The following is a 16453-nucleotide window of genomic DNA, read 5'->3' as shown; positions in this document are numbered from 1 at the left end:
ACAAAATGAAGCCACCTATTGATTCACAACACTTTACTCTCAGAATTGAGCAACAGACAGGAACATCAGGGACAACTGTTGTGTAAGCAGTCCCTGTACATGACAACAGCATGTGCCAGAGTCCAGTCCAGTCAGGTTGGAGTCTCCCGCCCCATTGAGACAGTCAGAGGCTCATTCCTGTCTTATCTTCACTATGGCTTCGGCTGAGACAGAGCGCAGAGCTCCCTTCTCGCTGGACTCCTACTATGTTTCAGAGAAACTGGGCTTTGTGCTTCCAGACCCTCTGGTAGGTGGAACTGCTCCTCTGAAATATGCCTTTTAATCATTATCCAGACAGTCTTGAGTGAAATGCTAGATCTCAATGATGGAGTGCACTTCAGAACAGGAATAATTTAAAAAAGGTACCTTGTGTCTGATTTAATTGCATGCGTAGAAACAAAAACAGTGCTCTTATATTTTTATGTAACAAATTGTGAAGCTTAACAAGTATTGAAGAAAATATTGATGAACTGACATATAGTAAGTATTAAGTATTTACTTATGTATTTTAGTACATAAGTATTTGCTCATGTATATATATCTATATAATATATATATATTATATATATATATTATATATATATATATATATATATATATATATATATATATATATGCTCTTTTCTTCCCAATAAGCAGCACATGTGTTTATTTTCCTATCACGCACATTCTTCTCCAAACTCACTTTACTTGCAAGAAAACACAAGAGGTTTTAAAATAAAATAAAAAAAATAAATATAATTTTTTATTGCTTCGCCACTTGCACACATTTTGGCCAAAGTAATTTCACCATTGCGATTATATTTCTTTCCATTTGTTCCAATACTGAAACTTCCTATTTGCAGCAAAATCTTCCACCGTATTACCAGCCATGGATGGATATTGGGCCTGTGTGTGCCAGAGCTCGTTCACAGTCATGACCTGCGCTCCCGTATTAACGAGGTAAAAGGTGGACAATAAACCGACCTGCAGAGTTCACTGCTGATTATTCTCAGATTACTCAGAGCTTGTAATGCTTGTCCAGATGCCTCTGCTGAGCACAGAGGTTTCTCCAGAACCACAGAGAGCTTCGGCTTGCCCACCTGGTCCTTAGCATGATCACCATGGGCTATGTGTGGCAGGAAGGTGAAAAACAACACTGTTGAGGTGATCCGATTTGCATTTGCCTCTTTCACTTCACGCTCCTGTGACCCAGCTTGTGCGTGAGGTTGTCCTTTCTGTAACAATCTCCTTAAAGATGCTTCCCAAGAAGCCTCGCTGTTCCTTACTGGGAGGTGTCACGGCGCCTAGGGCTTCCCCCAATTCTCACCCATGCAGATGCAGTATTGGCTAACTGGAGGAAGAAAGATCCAGAGGGGTAAGGAAGAAATGTCCTGCAGATATTTTTAATTACATCCCACAATAAATAAATGAAATGTAAAAATATATCTCCCTGCTTTTTCATACACTTCTTCCAATCTCACACGCCAGACCTTTTGACATGAAGTGAGTATTTCTCATTTCATTTTGCTCATGCTTCACTGTAATATTTTTTCCATTTCTAAATGTCTCTCTGCTGACTTGTGTTGCACAGAAACCTGGAGTTTGCTGGTCAGACTCCCTGGTGGTGACAGTGTCAAAGGGTTCTTCCTGGTCACTCTGCTGGTGGAGCTTGCTGCAGTGCCTGCAATAAGGGTGAACATGTATCACAAATACCTACCTCCAATGACACATTAAAAACACTGTTGTAATTGATCGACTTACTGAAGACTATAAAAACAGTCTCTAAAGTGACAAAGTTTCAGACAAAGCGATTGTAAAACTGTTACAGAGCATTCCCGCAGTCATCAATGGTGTCAGATGTGGTGACACAGAGGTCGTGGCTAAAGCATGGATAACATCAGCCAGTCTATACAGGACATGAATGATGCACTTAAACTATGCACGGTGAGACACAGATATGTTATAAAAAGATTATAGTTGATCTTAAAGATAAGTAACTTGACGAATGTTGTTTTTCCCTCAGTGTATGTGGACCCTTCAGTCTTCTACGGCATTATGAGGATCTACCTGTCAGGGTACAGAAATCAACACTAGTAATTTCCCTCTCTTGGAACCTTTATAATGCTTTACAAACAGCTTCATACATGGTTTTCATGTTTTTTTTTTATAAATACAAATCTGAAAAGTGTGATGTACGTTTGTATTAGGCCGTCCAGAGTTAATATTTTGTAGGAGTGCTTTCTTAATGCCATTAGGCCTCTAAGCCTTTTCAGATGCATCTTCACCAAATTTACACATCAGAAGATTTACACTTTTGCCCTTTTTTATGTGGATTAGTTCAGTCAGATTGGATAGAGAGTGTCTTTGAACAGCAACCGTCAAGTCTTGCCACAGATTCTCAGGCAGGTGTGGCTCTGGACCGTGATTGGCCCGTTCTAACGTATGAATATGGTTTGATGTAAAAACCTTCTCATTTTAACTTTTAACTTTGTATGTTTTTTTTAAATTAACCAGCTGATGTAATACCTGGACCAGAAAACTTGATATTCAACTCTGACACGGTGTTGCGTGTCAAATGGTTTATTGTAAAACACGAGATGGTTACAGGAAAAACAGGCAAGTGATGACAGCACAAGTTGGTGAAGGCTGATGGCAGAGTGACCAGGTGAAGATAACCGAGACAGACTGATCAGGTGATGGTGGCAGAATAAAGTGAGCAGGCTGGAGATAACAATCCAATGTGCTTGGCAGAATCCATAAGCCAGAGACAGTCCAGGTAGTGACCAGGGCGAGCACACTGGGAGAACACATGCAGGCAGTGAGAAGAGATAATGTGGAGGAGAAAGATTGTAGGAGGCAGGTTTAAATAGGTAGTTACAGGTGAGCTGGCTTGATGATAATTGGTAGTAGCAGGTGCTTTTGATTATGGTGAGTGAAGCTGGACTAGGGAGGGATCAGCCAATCAGGCCAAAAATAACACAAAGACCAGAATTCATGACAGAACACCCTCCTCAAGTGTGGATTCTAGACACCCAAAAAAACACACACACAAAAAAAAACACAAGACAAGCCAAAAAAGGTGGTCTAAAGTCCAAAAACAACCCGGAAAGGACAGGTGGAGGGACAGGCCATGCAAGCGTCCAAAAACAGCCCAAATAGGGCGAGCCAAAAGTTCAGATGAGCAACCCAGAGGTCGCACCAGACGTAGCAGGCGTGACCCCCAAAAACTGACCATTCATCAGACACCGCCTCCCACGCTGTGATTGTTCCGGTCTGTTTTGGGAATGGAGCATTACCAGACTGATTTACACTTCATATAATTCAGTCTGCCTGGCCAAGCTAGCTCTGAGATGTCCCCAAGATTCTCAATGACTTGGAACCTGTACAACCTGCTGAATTGCTGTGTTTTGTCCATTGTGGACACATTGACCCCTAGTGGTTGATTTAAGGACAACTGGTGATGATGGGCTGCAATAAAATGCCCCTAAGGCATTCCTGTAAGCTTCCTCCAGTTCTCTAACCTTCTCCTCCTATATAGGTGAATAATTTTGGAGCAACGGCCCTCTTAACCTTTTAATAAAGGAAGGAAAGGATCATATTTTATCCTTCAAATTTATTGTAGGTGGCATCAGAAGAGTAGGTGGAGGAAGTGCTGGATGGCTTGGTGGTAGGAAATGAGGCCGATGCTGCAGGAATGGGTGGAGGTGAGCAAGTAGCCACTGGAAGCATGAGCGCATGCAGGAAAGAGACAGTCTGGCTAAGAATGATTGTGGAAGGCAGGTTTAAATGGTAGAGTCACAGGTGAACTGGCTTGATGATAATTGGTGGCAGCAGGTGACACTGATTATGGTGAGTGAAGCAGGAAGCCAAACTTCCACTTCAGTCTCAAATCTTTTAAACTGGTTTTCTTGAAAGACTGCCCTGTATTTACATCCATCCACCTTCCAGCACACTCTGACCGGTTTCCCTGTCCCTCCTGAACAAAAGCCTCCCCACAGCATGATTTTGCAGATTTTACTGTTTACATTGTCAACCTTGAATTTTACTGCTGGGTGATTATATTGTTTCGGTATTATATTCGGTAGTGCTTTATAAATAGATAAATATATGCCAATGATGATGATGATGAGGAGGAAGAGGAGGGGGGGAGGAGGAGGAGACCCAAATGTAGTACAACGCACCCCTTTTCAGATTGTTATTTATAAAAAAATAAAATTGGGAAACCATGGATGTTCATCCATCTGCGTCACAGTTGTCTGCTACTGCTGGTCTGTTAAATTCTATAGAAAACTATCAAATCTTGTGCTTATAACATGACAAAATGCTAAAAGTTTCAACAAGTATGAATACCTTTGCCAGGCGCGGTTAATGATAAATTAGTATATACATTCCCAGGTGGAAGGACAACCCTTGCATGCCAAATGGGCTTGTTTACGAAGGTGTCCAGACAGAACCGATACACTGTTCTGGAGGAAGTGCTGCACAAAGTAGTCTGCTGCACTGCTTTGACGAACTACTTGGAGTCAAACATGAAGAAGACAGTCGTAAGATAACTGAACATTTGAACACTGAATAACTAATAATAGGTTCAGAAATGACAGCTGATCATGATGTCTTATTTTTCAGGAGCCTTTCTAACTCGCATGAGGAACTACATGCCGCCTGCCCACAGGAAACTGATCCAGGACATCTCTCTGCAGCCATCCCTGAGGGGTTTTGTCCAGCGGCAGGCCAACGAGGACCTGAACAGGGCCTTTGATGTCTGCGTGTCAAAACTGCTGGCCTTGCGCAGCTACCACATCAATGTCGTCAGCCGCTTCATCACCGTACCTGCTGCTCGAGCCCAACAGCTGCGCAGGAACAGCCAAAATTCAGAGGAGGAAATGGTCAGCAGAGGCCCCACATCACTGGAGGAGAGGGGCACTGGGGGCTCAGGCATCATGACCTTCCTCAAAACTGTGAGAGACAAGACAAAAGATGTCCTCCTGGCCGAGACAAGCAAAAAAACTGTTGATGAGAACGGTCATCAAATGAATCAATGAGTAAAATCTGCACCAGTTAGTGTGAAAAGACAATTTTATATCTTAATAAAATTGCTAAATGAAAAAGAGACACGTGAATTACATTTGCTTTATTCAACATTGTTTACTTTGTAAACAATTCCTAACCTAAAAGACAAGCGGGATACCAATCATTCAGTCCAAACCCTAATTCTAACCATTTCTACTGCTTCCCATTTACTTTAACCACTAACTCCATCTTTATTTTGCCCTGGAGTGACTGGAGAAAGCATCAGACCCATTTGCCCACACAACATTAAGCCATTATACGACAGAAGTCATTTATTTTGGTTAAATTGGGTTGAGGAATTCAGCTCAAATGTATTTGATAAATAGCTAAGACGTTTTGCTGCCAGATCACGGACTTAACCTCGCTGAACTTTTGTTTGATGGATAAGAGGACACCCTTAAAAATATGTCAAATGTGAAGAAAAAAATGCTTGAGAAAAGATGAAGAACTTTGGTATTGTTTCAGACTCCTGAGACATTAATTAGTACAGCCAACATTGTTATCAGCTGTTTTATTTTCTTTTGAAAAATAGAGATAAAAGCACTTTGAATATTTTTTTTGAAGACAACTTTGACAACTTTTCTCAAACGTTACACCAACATTCAAAATTCACATTTCAAGGAAAGTTGTATCTCACTAGGTAATTCTAAAACCTTCCTTTTTCTTTAGAGCTGGACTTGCTGGTTTGGTTTGGATGACTGCTGTTTCATAAACCACGTGTACTTGAGCTTATATGGCCACTGATGGCCGAGCATTCTCCATCAGGATGTTCTGCTTCCAAAAGGACTGCTGTTCATTGTGATATTCTTTTTTTTTTTTTGTTAAAGTTGAACAGTCCTTTTGGTCATAAGTGGTTCTCGCCTTGAAACTGAGGCATTTTTTTGCCCAGGATCTTTCTCATTGATGAATCATAAACATTGAACTTAACTGAGGCAAGCAAAGCCTGGAGTGCTTTAGATGTGGCTGTTTTTTTTGCGGCCTCCTAGAGGGGTCGCCAGTGTGCTTTTGGAGCAATTGTTGATCACCCAATAATAATCCTGGGAAGGTTCACTACTATTCTGTGTTTTCTCAATTTGTGGATATGGGTGGTCACTGGAGTCCCAAACACTTGGCTTTGTAACCTTTTCCGGAATGACAGATGTCAGTGGCTTTATTTCATATCTGTTTTTGACTTTCTTTATATCTGGGCATACTTTGTTGCTTTTTGAAATCTTTTAGCCTACTTCATGTTGTCAGACAGATACTATTCAAGTGATTGTATAGGTCGTCAGTAGGTCGTTTGCTCTGTTTCTTATGTTTAAATGATTTTGACTATCTGAAACATATACGAGTAACAACAAAGAAAAGAGAGAGGAAATTCGCAAATACCTTCCCACAGCCAGCATTGTATACATGACAGCGGTGTTGCAATAAAAACAAGAGGTGTCCACTGGATCAGTGCAGTCTTTTTGCAAAAACTATCATTTTGACAGTTTTTGGTGAATGAGAGGTTCAATTGTCATTTAAAGTAGATTTAAGACTTAATATGAAATGAAATGGCTTGATCTTAGATCCTTAGAGAGGTTGGGTTATTTTTTACCCTTAAATACAAGTGATGACAATCTGCAGACTACAGGAGGGTTGAAGAAAGATAGAGGGAAACATGGCATACTGCAATACCTGAAAACGTCATGGTGGGGGCACTGAAGGGCAACACAATGAAGGGGAGAGGGAGGACATCACAGTTTTGCTTTGAAGTCTGAATTAGACAGACAGAATTATCTAATTGCATACAAGGGTGTGCTTCCTGCTTCTGACTTGTCAGATTGACAATTATGAAACAATAATACGTTATTTCATCTCAGGTGTATAGAGTTATACCGAAACCCACACCAACCGCCCGCACCAAACCAGCAACAGGCTGAAACATAACCTGTCCATGACAGAAAATAATCATCCTTTTGTTGAATCGTAACTCCACAGAAGGGCCCCGCGACAGGGTGGTCATGTTGTAGCACAATGAACAATGCAGAGCAGGGATTCATCACCCATCAGAGTGGTTACCTCAGATCTCCTGTCTTCCTCCTCCAGCCCTCATGTGCTTCGCTGTGCTTCCTGGAGTGAGCATGTGGAAAACCCAGAGCAATGAAGGGATGGATTGTGCCATGTACGAATAATCCTCACCTTCACCGGCTTATCGCCATCTGTGTTTTATTATTTCCCCTAACCTGAGGGATCTCCCTTATCTCCCGGTGTCTCTTTTTACATGCTGGCCGGTAAAAGCGACGAACCAAGGCAAGAGGAGACAATTACACATGTTGTGATTCTACCATCACTGGAGGCTTCAACCCTCTTGTTTGGGAGACATTTAAGCCCTTTTATTTCCACGCTCTTGTTGTCTTCATTGGACGCGACAAAGAGGCCAGAGACGAGGAGGTGAAAGGTGAACAGAAACAGCACAGGGATGAGAAGGGCTGGGTGGCGGGGAGGAAAAACAGTGAGTTCACATGATGGTGATCTGATTAGAGCCGTCTTTCACAGCCAAAGCAAATAATCCCTTTCCTTATTGCCATGTATGTGGAGGACTCCCTGACAACCCAGCTGTAAACACAGGCCATCTCTAAGGATGCCTTCATTGTGTAGTCGGGGCTGGGCCTGCACGGATACTGAAGTTTCACCCTGTCACGTGGCTGGTTTCACTGTAAGACATGACACATCCATACTCATGCACACACCTGGTCCATAACACTCCTACTGGCACAAAAATTGTTTGGCTAGGCCAACGTTTTGTCCAAAATGTCCTCAAAGGGTTTTACCAACCAAATCCTATCATGAATTAGCTCAACAAACTAAACACATGATCTCCCCCAGCAAAGGGCATCTGGAGTAACTTTTGTTTTCATGAAATTCACTCAAACATCCACGTTCCGTCTGTCAGAGCCCCCAGGGTTACAGCTTACAGGTTATAGAGGATTGTCCTTGGGGTAAGACAATCGGATATCTGTGCCTTGGTGGTTAACCACAGGATATCCTGGATTCTGTTATTTCAGAATTTAATTTATGATTCTGCTGCTTACATCAAGCCAAGAAAAGCCAGGATCTCTTCTTGCACCGTCACTGGCAGCAGGGAGGGACTGATCTCTCTTGGCGTGTAGCTGGGGTGTAGCCGGGAATTAAGGACTACATGTCCAGCACAGTAGGAGACAGGGTGTTTCTTCAACTTTCCACTCATCTTGAGTTTGCTATCTTTGTCAGACATCGATGTCTACACACCCACAGATCACATACATTTTCATTATCTGCTAATTGGTCACACCCCTCAGTTACACCGGGTCACGTTTGAGCTGTTTTTCCAGGGCTCAGTCACCAGAAAGGTAAAACCTGGTGGTAATTTCATGAGGTACTAAATCCCACCAATGCATCTGACATATCATTAATTGATATCAACTAATATCAATATCAAAATAATAGAGCTGTCATCATAAGGTAGCATCTCAAGTTGACTTAATTTTATTTGTGAGCTAAAGAGCATAATCTTTGCCTATTTTTTCAAACTATTCCATTGATGTTGAAGCCTGATTAGTTTTACCATATATACATATATATATATATATATATATATATATTATATATATATATATATATATATATATATATATATATATATATATATGTGCAATTGCTGTGGCCTTGAGTGAGTCTAACAGATTAGCTTTGTCTTGGAGAGCTGCAATCCATCCAGGCCGTTGTCAGGACTGGGTCCATCCTCTTTAAAGGGATAGTTCAGGAATTTTTAAGTGAAGTTTTCTTAAAAAGATAACCAGTTAATGTCTTTTATGCAGCACTGAAACTTTATTAGCGCCTTCATTGAGTATGAATCCAGATTAATTGGTCCTGGATGCTGCTGCTAACGGCTTGTCCGAGAGGGCTCAAGATCAAAGTCAACCTCCACGGTCTTAAAACAGCTTGAATTTTTTTTTTTTTAACCTTTAAACCTTTGTACACGTTAGAAAGATAGATTCAAAGTCAAAGTCGCATCCCTTCATTCACAAATAAAGCCCCATGACTGGTTTCGGGAGAAAGAACATGGCTTGAATGGGAGGCAGTGCAACTACTGGGTCTTTTGGAACAATTAAAGCACAAAAAAAGCAAATATTAAGGTATGTTAATTATAGGTGCTTAATATAAGATTCTAAAATTCTGTGTCTTGCCTTATGTAAACGTAGAGGTGATCAAGCATTAGCCATTGGCAGACACTGCCTCTACATGTCCACACTGCTCCGAGCATAGCAGAATTTAAGTGTCTTTTGAAAGCTCATCACCTTTCCCTGGCCTTTGACTGATTGAGTATTATACACTAACATTTAAAAAAAAAATCTTTAGTCTCCCATGTTTTATTTGTCTTTATTACAGTTTTTTTTTATTTTATGATTGTTGGCATAACTGTGAAGCACATTGGTTGACTGTTGCTGTTTTTAAAGTGACAGTCTGTAACTAATTTGGCTTTTTACTAGCAAAAATCAAATATTGCTTTCATGAATATATATTCTGCCAAAGTCTAATAATGATCACAGCAAAAATGAAAGTGTTCTCATAGCTTAGAATGAGCAGTTTATAAATTCATAAGTGGCAGTGTCCAAGTGGAAGACTTGCAACTCACTGAATTTTCCGGCAACTTTAGAAAAACAAGCCCAAAGTTGCTTATAGTAAGTTGACGTGTCAAAAACCATCTCACACGATAACCGTAGCTATTAGCTACTAGCAGTAACTTGAAACCAAATGCATGGAAGAGATATTTATGAACATTGTCACATTTATGACACTCTGTGGCTTCTATAGTACTTATTACGTGCTTAACGGCGAGGTTATTTGTAATTCATTTAGCGCACTACTAGATGTTAATTCATCTTACAAACTGGGGCTTTAAGAGTGCTGCACAAGCAAATTTGATGCTGATGTTATAAGCCGGAGCGGCCAGAGAAAGACAAGAAGGATAAATGTGGTTTATGATAATATTTATCGCCACATTAATAGTTTTTTTTTTTCCTTCATACATTTTTTTTCATTCACTGTTAACCAAACAATATTCGACCCGAACTTGGAACACCACTTCAGGCGGACACACCTGCATAAGAACACTGCACCACAGCAAAACGTATGATACATTCATTTCACTGCAGCTCAATTGCATGCAATCTAAACACCTAAAGTGACACAGCGAACAGGATCGGGTTGTCAGGTTTTAAGATTAACAACAACCTGGAATGTCTGTTTATTCAGGGAAGTGACCCAAAACACAACACGGGACATACAAGACAAAGAAATTTTAAAAATAGTTAGTCCGCCTTCACATGTACTAAGAAGAAACACAATCCAGACTAACAAGGAAACAAATCCTACAAGAAGGACAGCAGGTAAACAATGATAAACTGTAGTGTCTAATAAGGCCACTCCATGTGACAGCAAATCCTGCAAAGCGTCGAGTGTGGCCCTGTGACGTCGAACCCCACGTCCAGCCAGTCCCACTTCAATCTTTGCTCTCCTAAAATTGTGTGGCCCACGGTCGCGTACACCGAGCATGTGAAGCCAAACAAACACCTGGCTACCCACAGGAAACTGCCACCTGCCGACAGCGCTGCCAACTTTCCTTTTATTGAGACTTTGACAAGGAAAAGTGCGACACCTTGTGTTACCACCTGTTACACTGACACTGACATATAAAAAAATACTTACGGTAAAGGGTACAAACTTTTACTTCAGCTTTCCTCCCGTGAAGTGGATAAACAACACCAGCAATGGCACAGAGGCTTCTTTCTGGGATTGATTATCTGCTTCACTGGAAGTAAGGTAAAAAAAAAACTTTTTGTCACATTACTACATGTTCTTCTATGTGGCATTAAAGATCAACAAACTGAATCAATTAAAAATATTGCTTCAGTTGTCTTCCGTTAACCCTGCCTGCAAGATGAATTCTCGCGGTATTTGTACGATCAGAAACACACAAGGATCCATCTTGCACCGCTCTGGCTGCAACCGTTTCTGTCCGAAACCAGAATCGGTTCGGGCCAATCACGTTGCAGTATTGTGGTTTAAGGCGGGATATACTGGTGCGACGCAAGCAATAGCTGACGAGCCCACAGCCGAACCAACATAAACATGGTAGCGCAGGAGAACGCACGCGTAGCTGCTGCTATCACATCTGCTTTGTAAGTATCCGCAATTTCATCTTTGAAAGAAGAACAGCAAGAAGTGCCTTGACTGGCTTACCTAGTTGTGGTTTCTCATGACACTTTCGGCTTAAATTTTCATTTGTTACCGTGATTGGCTAAAATCTTCCTTCGGTAGGCGGGCACTAGGTGTTGCTTCACCCAATCAGCTCAGAGAGTTCTGTTGAAATTCCCTCCTTTCCCCAAATAAATTAGAAGAGAGCAGACTGAGATTGATAATGTGCAGAACTAGAGTGTTAGACATCATCAATTTGGCTGTTAGTCTTCCATGATCCAAGCACATAAAACCCACAAAACACATTTAGTTTATGCTTTTATTGAACAGAACTCCCCATAAGTTGCATTGACTCCATTTTAAGTTGTTGCGTCTGCTTTCCCACAAACAATGGCTTGTATGTTGCAGAAGGGCCAAGTCTTCTTGTGTGAAACACAGGAAAAAAGAACATGTCAAGTATTTTCTGTTCAGACTAACTGCCTGATATAAAAGCAAATTGGTGGAATAAGCAAGAATATTACTGGGATTTAATTATGTGCTAACTTATTGACTTTCACAATGCTTTCATTTTCTATTGGGTGGTTACTTTAACCAGAAATAATCTACTTATTGGGTGTCTGTTTAATGCAAACATTAATGTGGCTTAAAGGTTCCAGAGAAAGCATTAACACAAACTCCTATTACATTTTTGAGAATATAGTTGTTTTAGGTGAATAAAGGTTTGTTTTGGACTTGGCTTCTCTAGCCATTAGCTTTGGCTTTCTGGTTCAACAAATCCAGATTTACTTAATGTTGACACACAAACAGTTTTCTAGGTCTGGCAACATATTAGCTGCTTCTTACATTTTGACAGAACTTTAATTAAACATCCTGAACAATCCTCGTTTCGCTAACCTATAGGTTGTCTTCCTCCAGCCAAAGGCTTCTTCCTATTTACTATTCAAAGTTCTGCCTAAACCCGTGATCACTTCCAAACGGGTGAATCACCTTTCCTCCATCAGATGGGGGTCCAGAAACAGCTCTTTAAACGCAAAGCAAAACCTCAACATTTTCTCTGTTGTGGGAGTTCAAACACACATTTATGCCTAATAGTCACAGTTAGTCACGCCTCATGTCTCAGCTACACTGTGCTTTTTATGTTTTTCATGCGTTTTTTTAACACGAGTATCGGTTAGTGCATCGTGTGAGGAATCTGTTATAACAAGTGAAAAGCCTTTGATGCATTCATCTCGCGATGACTTTTTCACTTCCTCTCCCTGACTCAACAGAAGAGATCAAAAAAGGGAGAAATGAAGTGGTTCGCAGCCGGTTTGAAAGGCTGCTTTTCAGGTGTTGAATTACTGATGCTCCAGTGTGACGGTGATAAGAAGATCCAAGCCAGATGACCTCACAGACGAGATAAGAAAGAACAAATAACAATGCAGTCAGGACAACACACGTCTCTCCCCATCATGTTGATAATACGTGATGCTGTATCTTATCACAAATGGACTTTTCTGATTCACATCTGTGCTCCTTCTATCTACATCCTATGGGTTTGATGAAGTTAGCTGATTTACCGGGTTACATGAAGCACCTTCAGAGAAAAGAAGGGCTAAGGGAATCTGATGAAGATGTATGTGATTTGAGTAATGTTTTAAGTTTCGGGGGGGAAGACCAGAGTGGTGAGAAGAACAAAACATTGATGCGATAGTCTGTCCCAAGTCAGACCTAACCTTTATTTTTTCCTAATCTGTGTTAACCCTAACCCGGATGTGACAGCATCACGCCGTCTGTCCGAGTGTTTGCCACATTCTTTTTAAGACAAGCATCTTGGAAAGTATAAACATACCATTAACTGGAGGGTAATACAAGCAGTAATAATCAGTTGTTTGTTGATTTCTAAGTCAGCATATTATTCTTAAAATATTATTTCATCAAAAATAATATGTACTTCCTCCTGTGTGATAAGATGCTTTTATTTGTCATTATACATACAAGGTAAATAAAACGAAATTTCGTGGCCCAGATGCTAAACACTATTCCATCGTGCCATCAACTTGTTGTGAACTCGTTGTCTGAACACATTGTTGTTCTTAAGTTATTTGAAAGTTAGTTTTAAAATTCCTCAAAACAAACCATGTCCCTCAAACATACATAATCACAATGAACTGTGATACCACTGCGTCATTTATTGGTTTCAGCCTCATGTTGTGGAGGTCGTGAGTCAACATTTATTCCGTATTACTTTCAGTTTGTCTGTTCCTTTTTCCATAGTTTATTAGTGTTGCATATTCTTTTCATTTTACTTTGTAGTCTAGTTAAAAGGTTTGTTGACTAAAGTAATTTAACTGGCAGTTGAAATATTTTGTAAATACATCCTTGTATTTTGGGTAAAACGTTTGTGTTTATTCTGCATATGTGATTAATACTTGATTAATGAGGACGGCAGTACACAAAGTCACTCTTTTATCCAGTGTTGTATAACACCACACCTCACCAGGCAGGCATCCATAAAAGAATAATTGACATTATTAAATTATTACTATTAATTGGCTATCATTTCCTGAAAATCCGGTCTTGCCCCATCTTCAATCTATTGCTCAAGTCAACTCAATTCAATTTTATTTATATAGCGCCAATTCATGAAACATGTCATCTCAAGGCATTTTACAAAGTCAAATTCAATCATATTATACAGATTGGTCAAAAATGTCATATATAAGGGAACCAGTTGATTGTATCAAAGTCCCGACAAGCAGCATTCACTCCTGAAGGAGCGTAGAGCCACAGGGAGAGTCGTCTGCATTGTCCATGGCTTTGCTGCAATCCCTCATACTGAGCAAGCATGAAGCGACAGTGGAAAGAAAAACTCCCCATTAACGGGAAGGAAAACCTCCAGCAGAACCGGGCTCGGTATGAACGGTCATCTGCCTCGACCGACTGGGGGTTACAGACGACAGAGCAGAGACACAACAAGAGAGACAAAAAAGCACAGAAGCACACATTGATCCAGTAATCTGTTCTACATTAGATGGTAGTAGTTGATCTGTCTTCCCTGGATGATGTCACAGCTTCTGTCAGAATCATCAGACAGAAAGAGAAAGGGTTCAGATATTTGTAGCCTGAAAGAGAAGTTGTTCCCCGATCTATGTTTGTCCTGTTTGTCCTGTCAGAATTTGATTAACACGCAGTGCCCATCTAAGAATGTTTGGCAATACAAGCAAAAATGGAAAATATAACAAAAGATCCACTAGAAGCTAATAAAAAGGCAAAACTTCAGACATGAATATGCTATATCGTCATATTCAATAAATTAAAATATTTGTTCAGTTGAGACTCATTTGTTAGATTAAAAGTACATTTTGAAAATAAGAACTTTTAATTAGGTATTAAAAATGCTTTAAATAAACCAACATTACAATCAAATTATTATTTGTTTTGTTAATTTACTATTTTAATCCTCAATGTTGTGTTTTCAGTAGCGTTAAGTGGAAAACCATCATAATTAACACAAATAAATGCTTTAAAATGCCGATCTGTGTGTAATTAATATATATAATGTGTTTCAGTTGGTGAACTGAGTTGTTGAGTTAAATTAACTTTCAAATAATATTCTAATGTAGGGCTCTGAATACATTTGTACCAGCTCATCTTCTGAAGACGATCATAGTCCTTGTCACTTTGTGCTTCAACTGTACCTTCCCCAGAATACATCCTGGCTTCGGGGTTCTTTGGATACAAATTCCTGTTTAAACAGGTAAGACTGGACGCTTGCCTTAGCTGTGCATCCTGTTTGCATTTGGCTGCGGCACTGATGTTCTTCTTCTGGAGTGCTGTTAGTTTTAGACTAGATTTGACAGGATGCAAACCTTACAAAACGTTACATTGTTTTCTCATCAGTCCGCTGACTATTTTTCAAAAAAGAATGAAGTTGTTGTTGGAAAAATATACTTTATGTGGTTATTTTTTTTTTGGTAACCGTTGATTTTCACCTTGAAAGTTCAGATTCATTCCAGTTTTCCCCGTCTCTGTGTAATTTAATCATTAACACTGAACTTAAGTGAGACAAGTGAGGCCTGCAGTGCGTTAGATGTTGTCCTTGGATCTTTTGTGATCTCCTGGATAAGTTGTTGATGCACTCTTGGAGTCATTTTAGTAGGCCAACCCATGAGAAGGTTCACCACCTTCTACATTTGTGGATAATGGTCCTGAGTGTGGATCACTGGAATTCCAACGTCTTAGAAGCTTATAACTCTTCCCTCACGAATAGATATCACTAAGCTTTTTTCTTATCTTTGCTTGAATTTATTTAGATTGGCCAATTTATGTTGATTTTTTAAATATTTTGGCATGCTTCATGTTGTCAGACAGGTCCTTTTTAGTTGATTTCGTGATTCTGCAGGTCAGGTATTAATTTGGTCTGAGGATGACTAGCGAGACAGAACCACAAAAGATGGTTGAATAGAATTAATACTTTCATACAAGAGTGGCAATTATATTTCCACTCAGGATCAGGTTGGTGTGGAATCCTTTAGTGTTTTCCTTAAAGGTGCATAGCCACGTCATTTGACTTTTTTTATTTATACGTCAGTAGCTCACTCTGGTTGCATACAAAGGTTTTATGAAATATTATCATGTCCTGCTGGTGTATTAGTTGTTATTTTCTTGTTTTATGCTTTGTTTTTGCTCAATATCGTGTTTTTTTATAATAACAACGGAAGTAAGACACTGCACATGCGCAGCAGGGGTTAAAACAAGGAAGTGGCTAACGGCTATTAGCATCTCCCAGTGAAACAGTGAAGAACGGTCCAAGATCCAGTGGAAAAAAATGCTAAGAAATAAATGATTTCCAGAGGGGAAAGCCTGGAATTTCACTGGGAATACATTATGAATGTTGGTGTTAACTGAAGCGAACGCTAAACCTGCCGATTGCCGAGATGTGACTGCAGAGTTGATTGACATGAGTAAATGTTGTAATCTCACCTGCTGCTGGGGCTTTTTTTAGCCACAAAAAGGACCATCAAAACATTATCAGGCTGGAGGCTTGGTGTTTATAAACTTTATTTTATCATGATCAAATGTTTTTTGGTCTTTTTTAAAGCATATAACATGGCTGTATACCTTTAGTGTCAATGGTAACATAGGTTATCATTGACTGATATTAACATTTGTCTGATGA

At 40.0% G+C, this 16453-nt stretch overlaps 1 protein-coding gene and 1 pseudogene across 1 annotated transcript in view; both read left to right on the top strand.

Moving 5' to 3' along the window:
- Positions 1–5116, top strand: part of ido1 (indoleamine 2,3-dioxygenase 1) — a 21175-nt gene extending 16059 nt beyond the window's left edge. Inside the window, exons 8-10 of the mRNA XM_036144461.1 lie at positions 2045–2096; positions 4417–4565; positions 4648–5116. Of these exons, the coding sequence (XP_036000354.1) occupies positions 2045–2096; positions 4417–4565; positions 4648–5063 (617 nt within the window). The 3' untranslated portion in view covers positions 5064–5116. The remainder of the gene's footprint in view (positions 1–2044; positions 2097–4416; positions 4566–4647) is intronic.
- Positions 72–1899, top strand: LOC118564964 (annotated as a pseudogene).
- Positions 5117–16453: the final 11337 nt, after the last annotated feature.

This window comes from Fundulus heteroclitus, chromosome 12, assembly GCF_011125445.2.
Source record: "Fundulus heteroclitus isolate FHET01 chromosome 12, MU-UCD_Fhet_4.1, whole genome shotgun sequence".
NCBI lineage: Eukaryota > Metazoa > Chordata > Actinopteri > Cyprinodontiformes > Fundulidae > Fundulus > Fundulus heteroclitus.
This window is presented reverse-complemented; position numbering and strand designations above follow the sequence as displayed.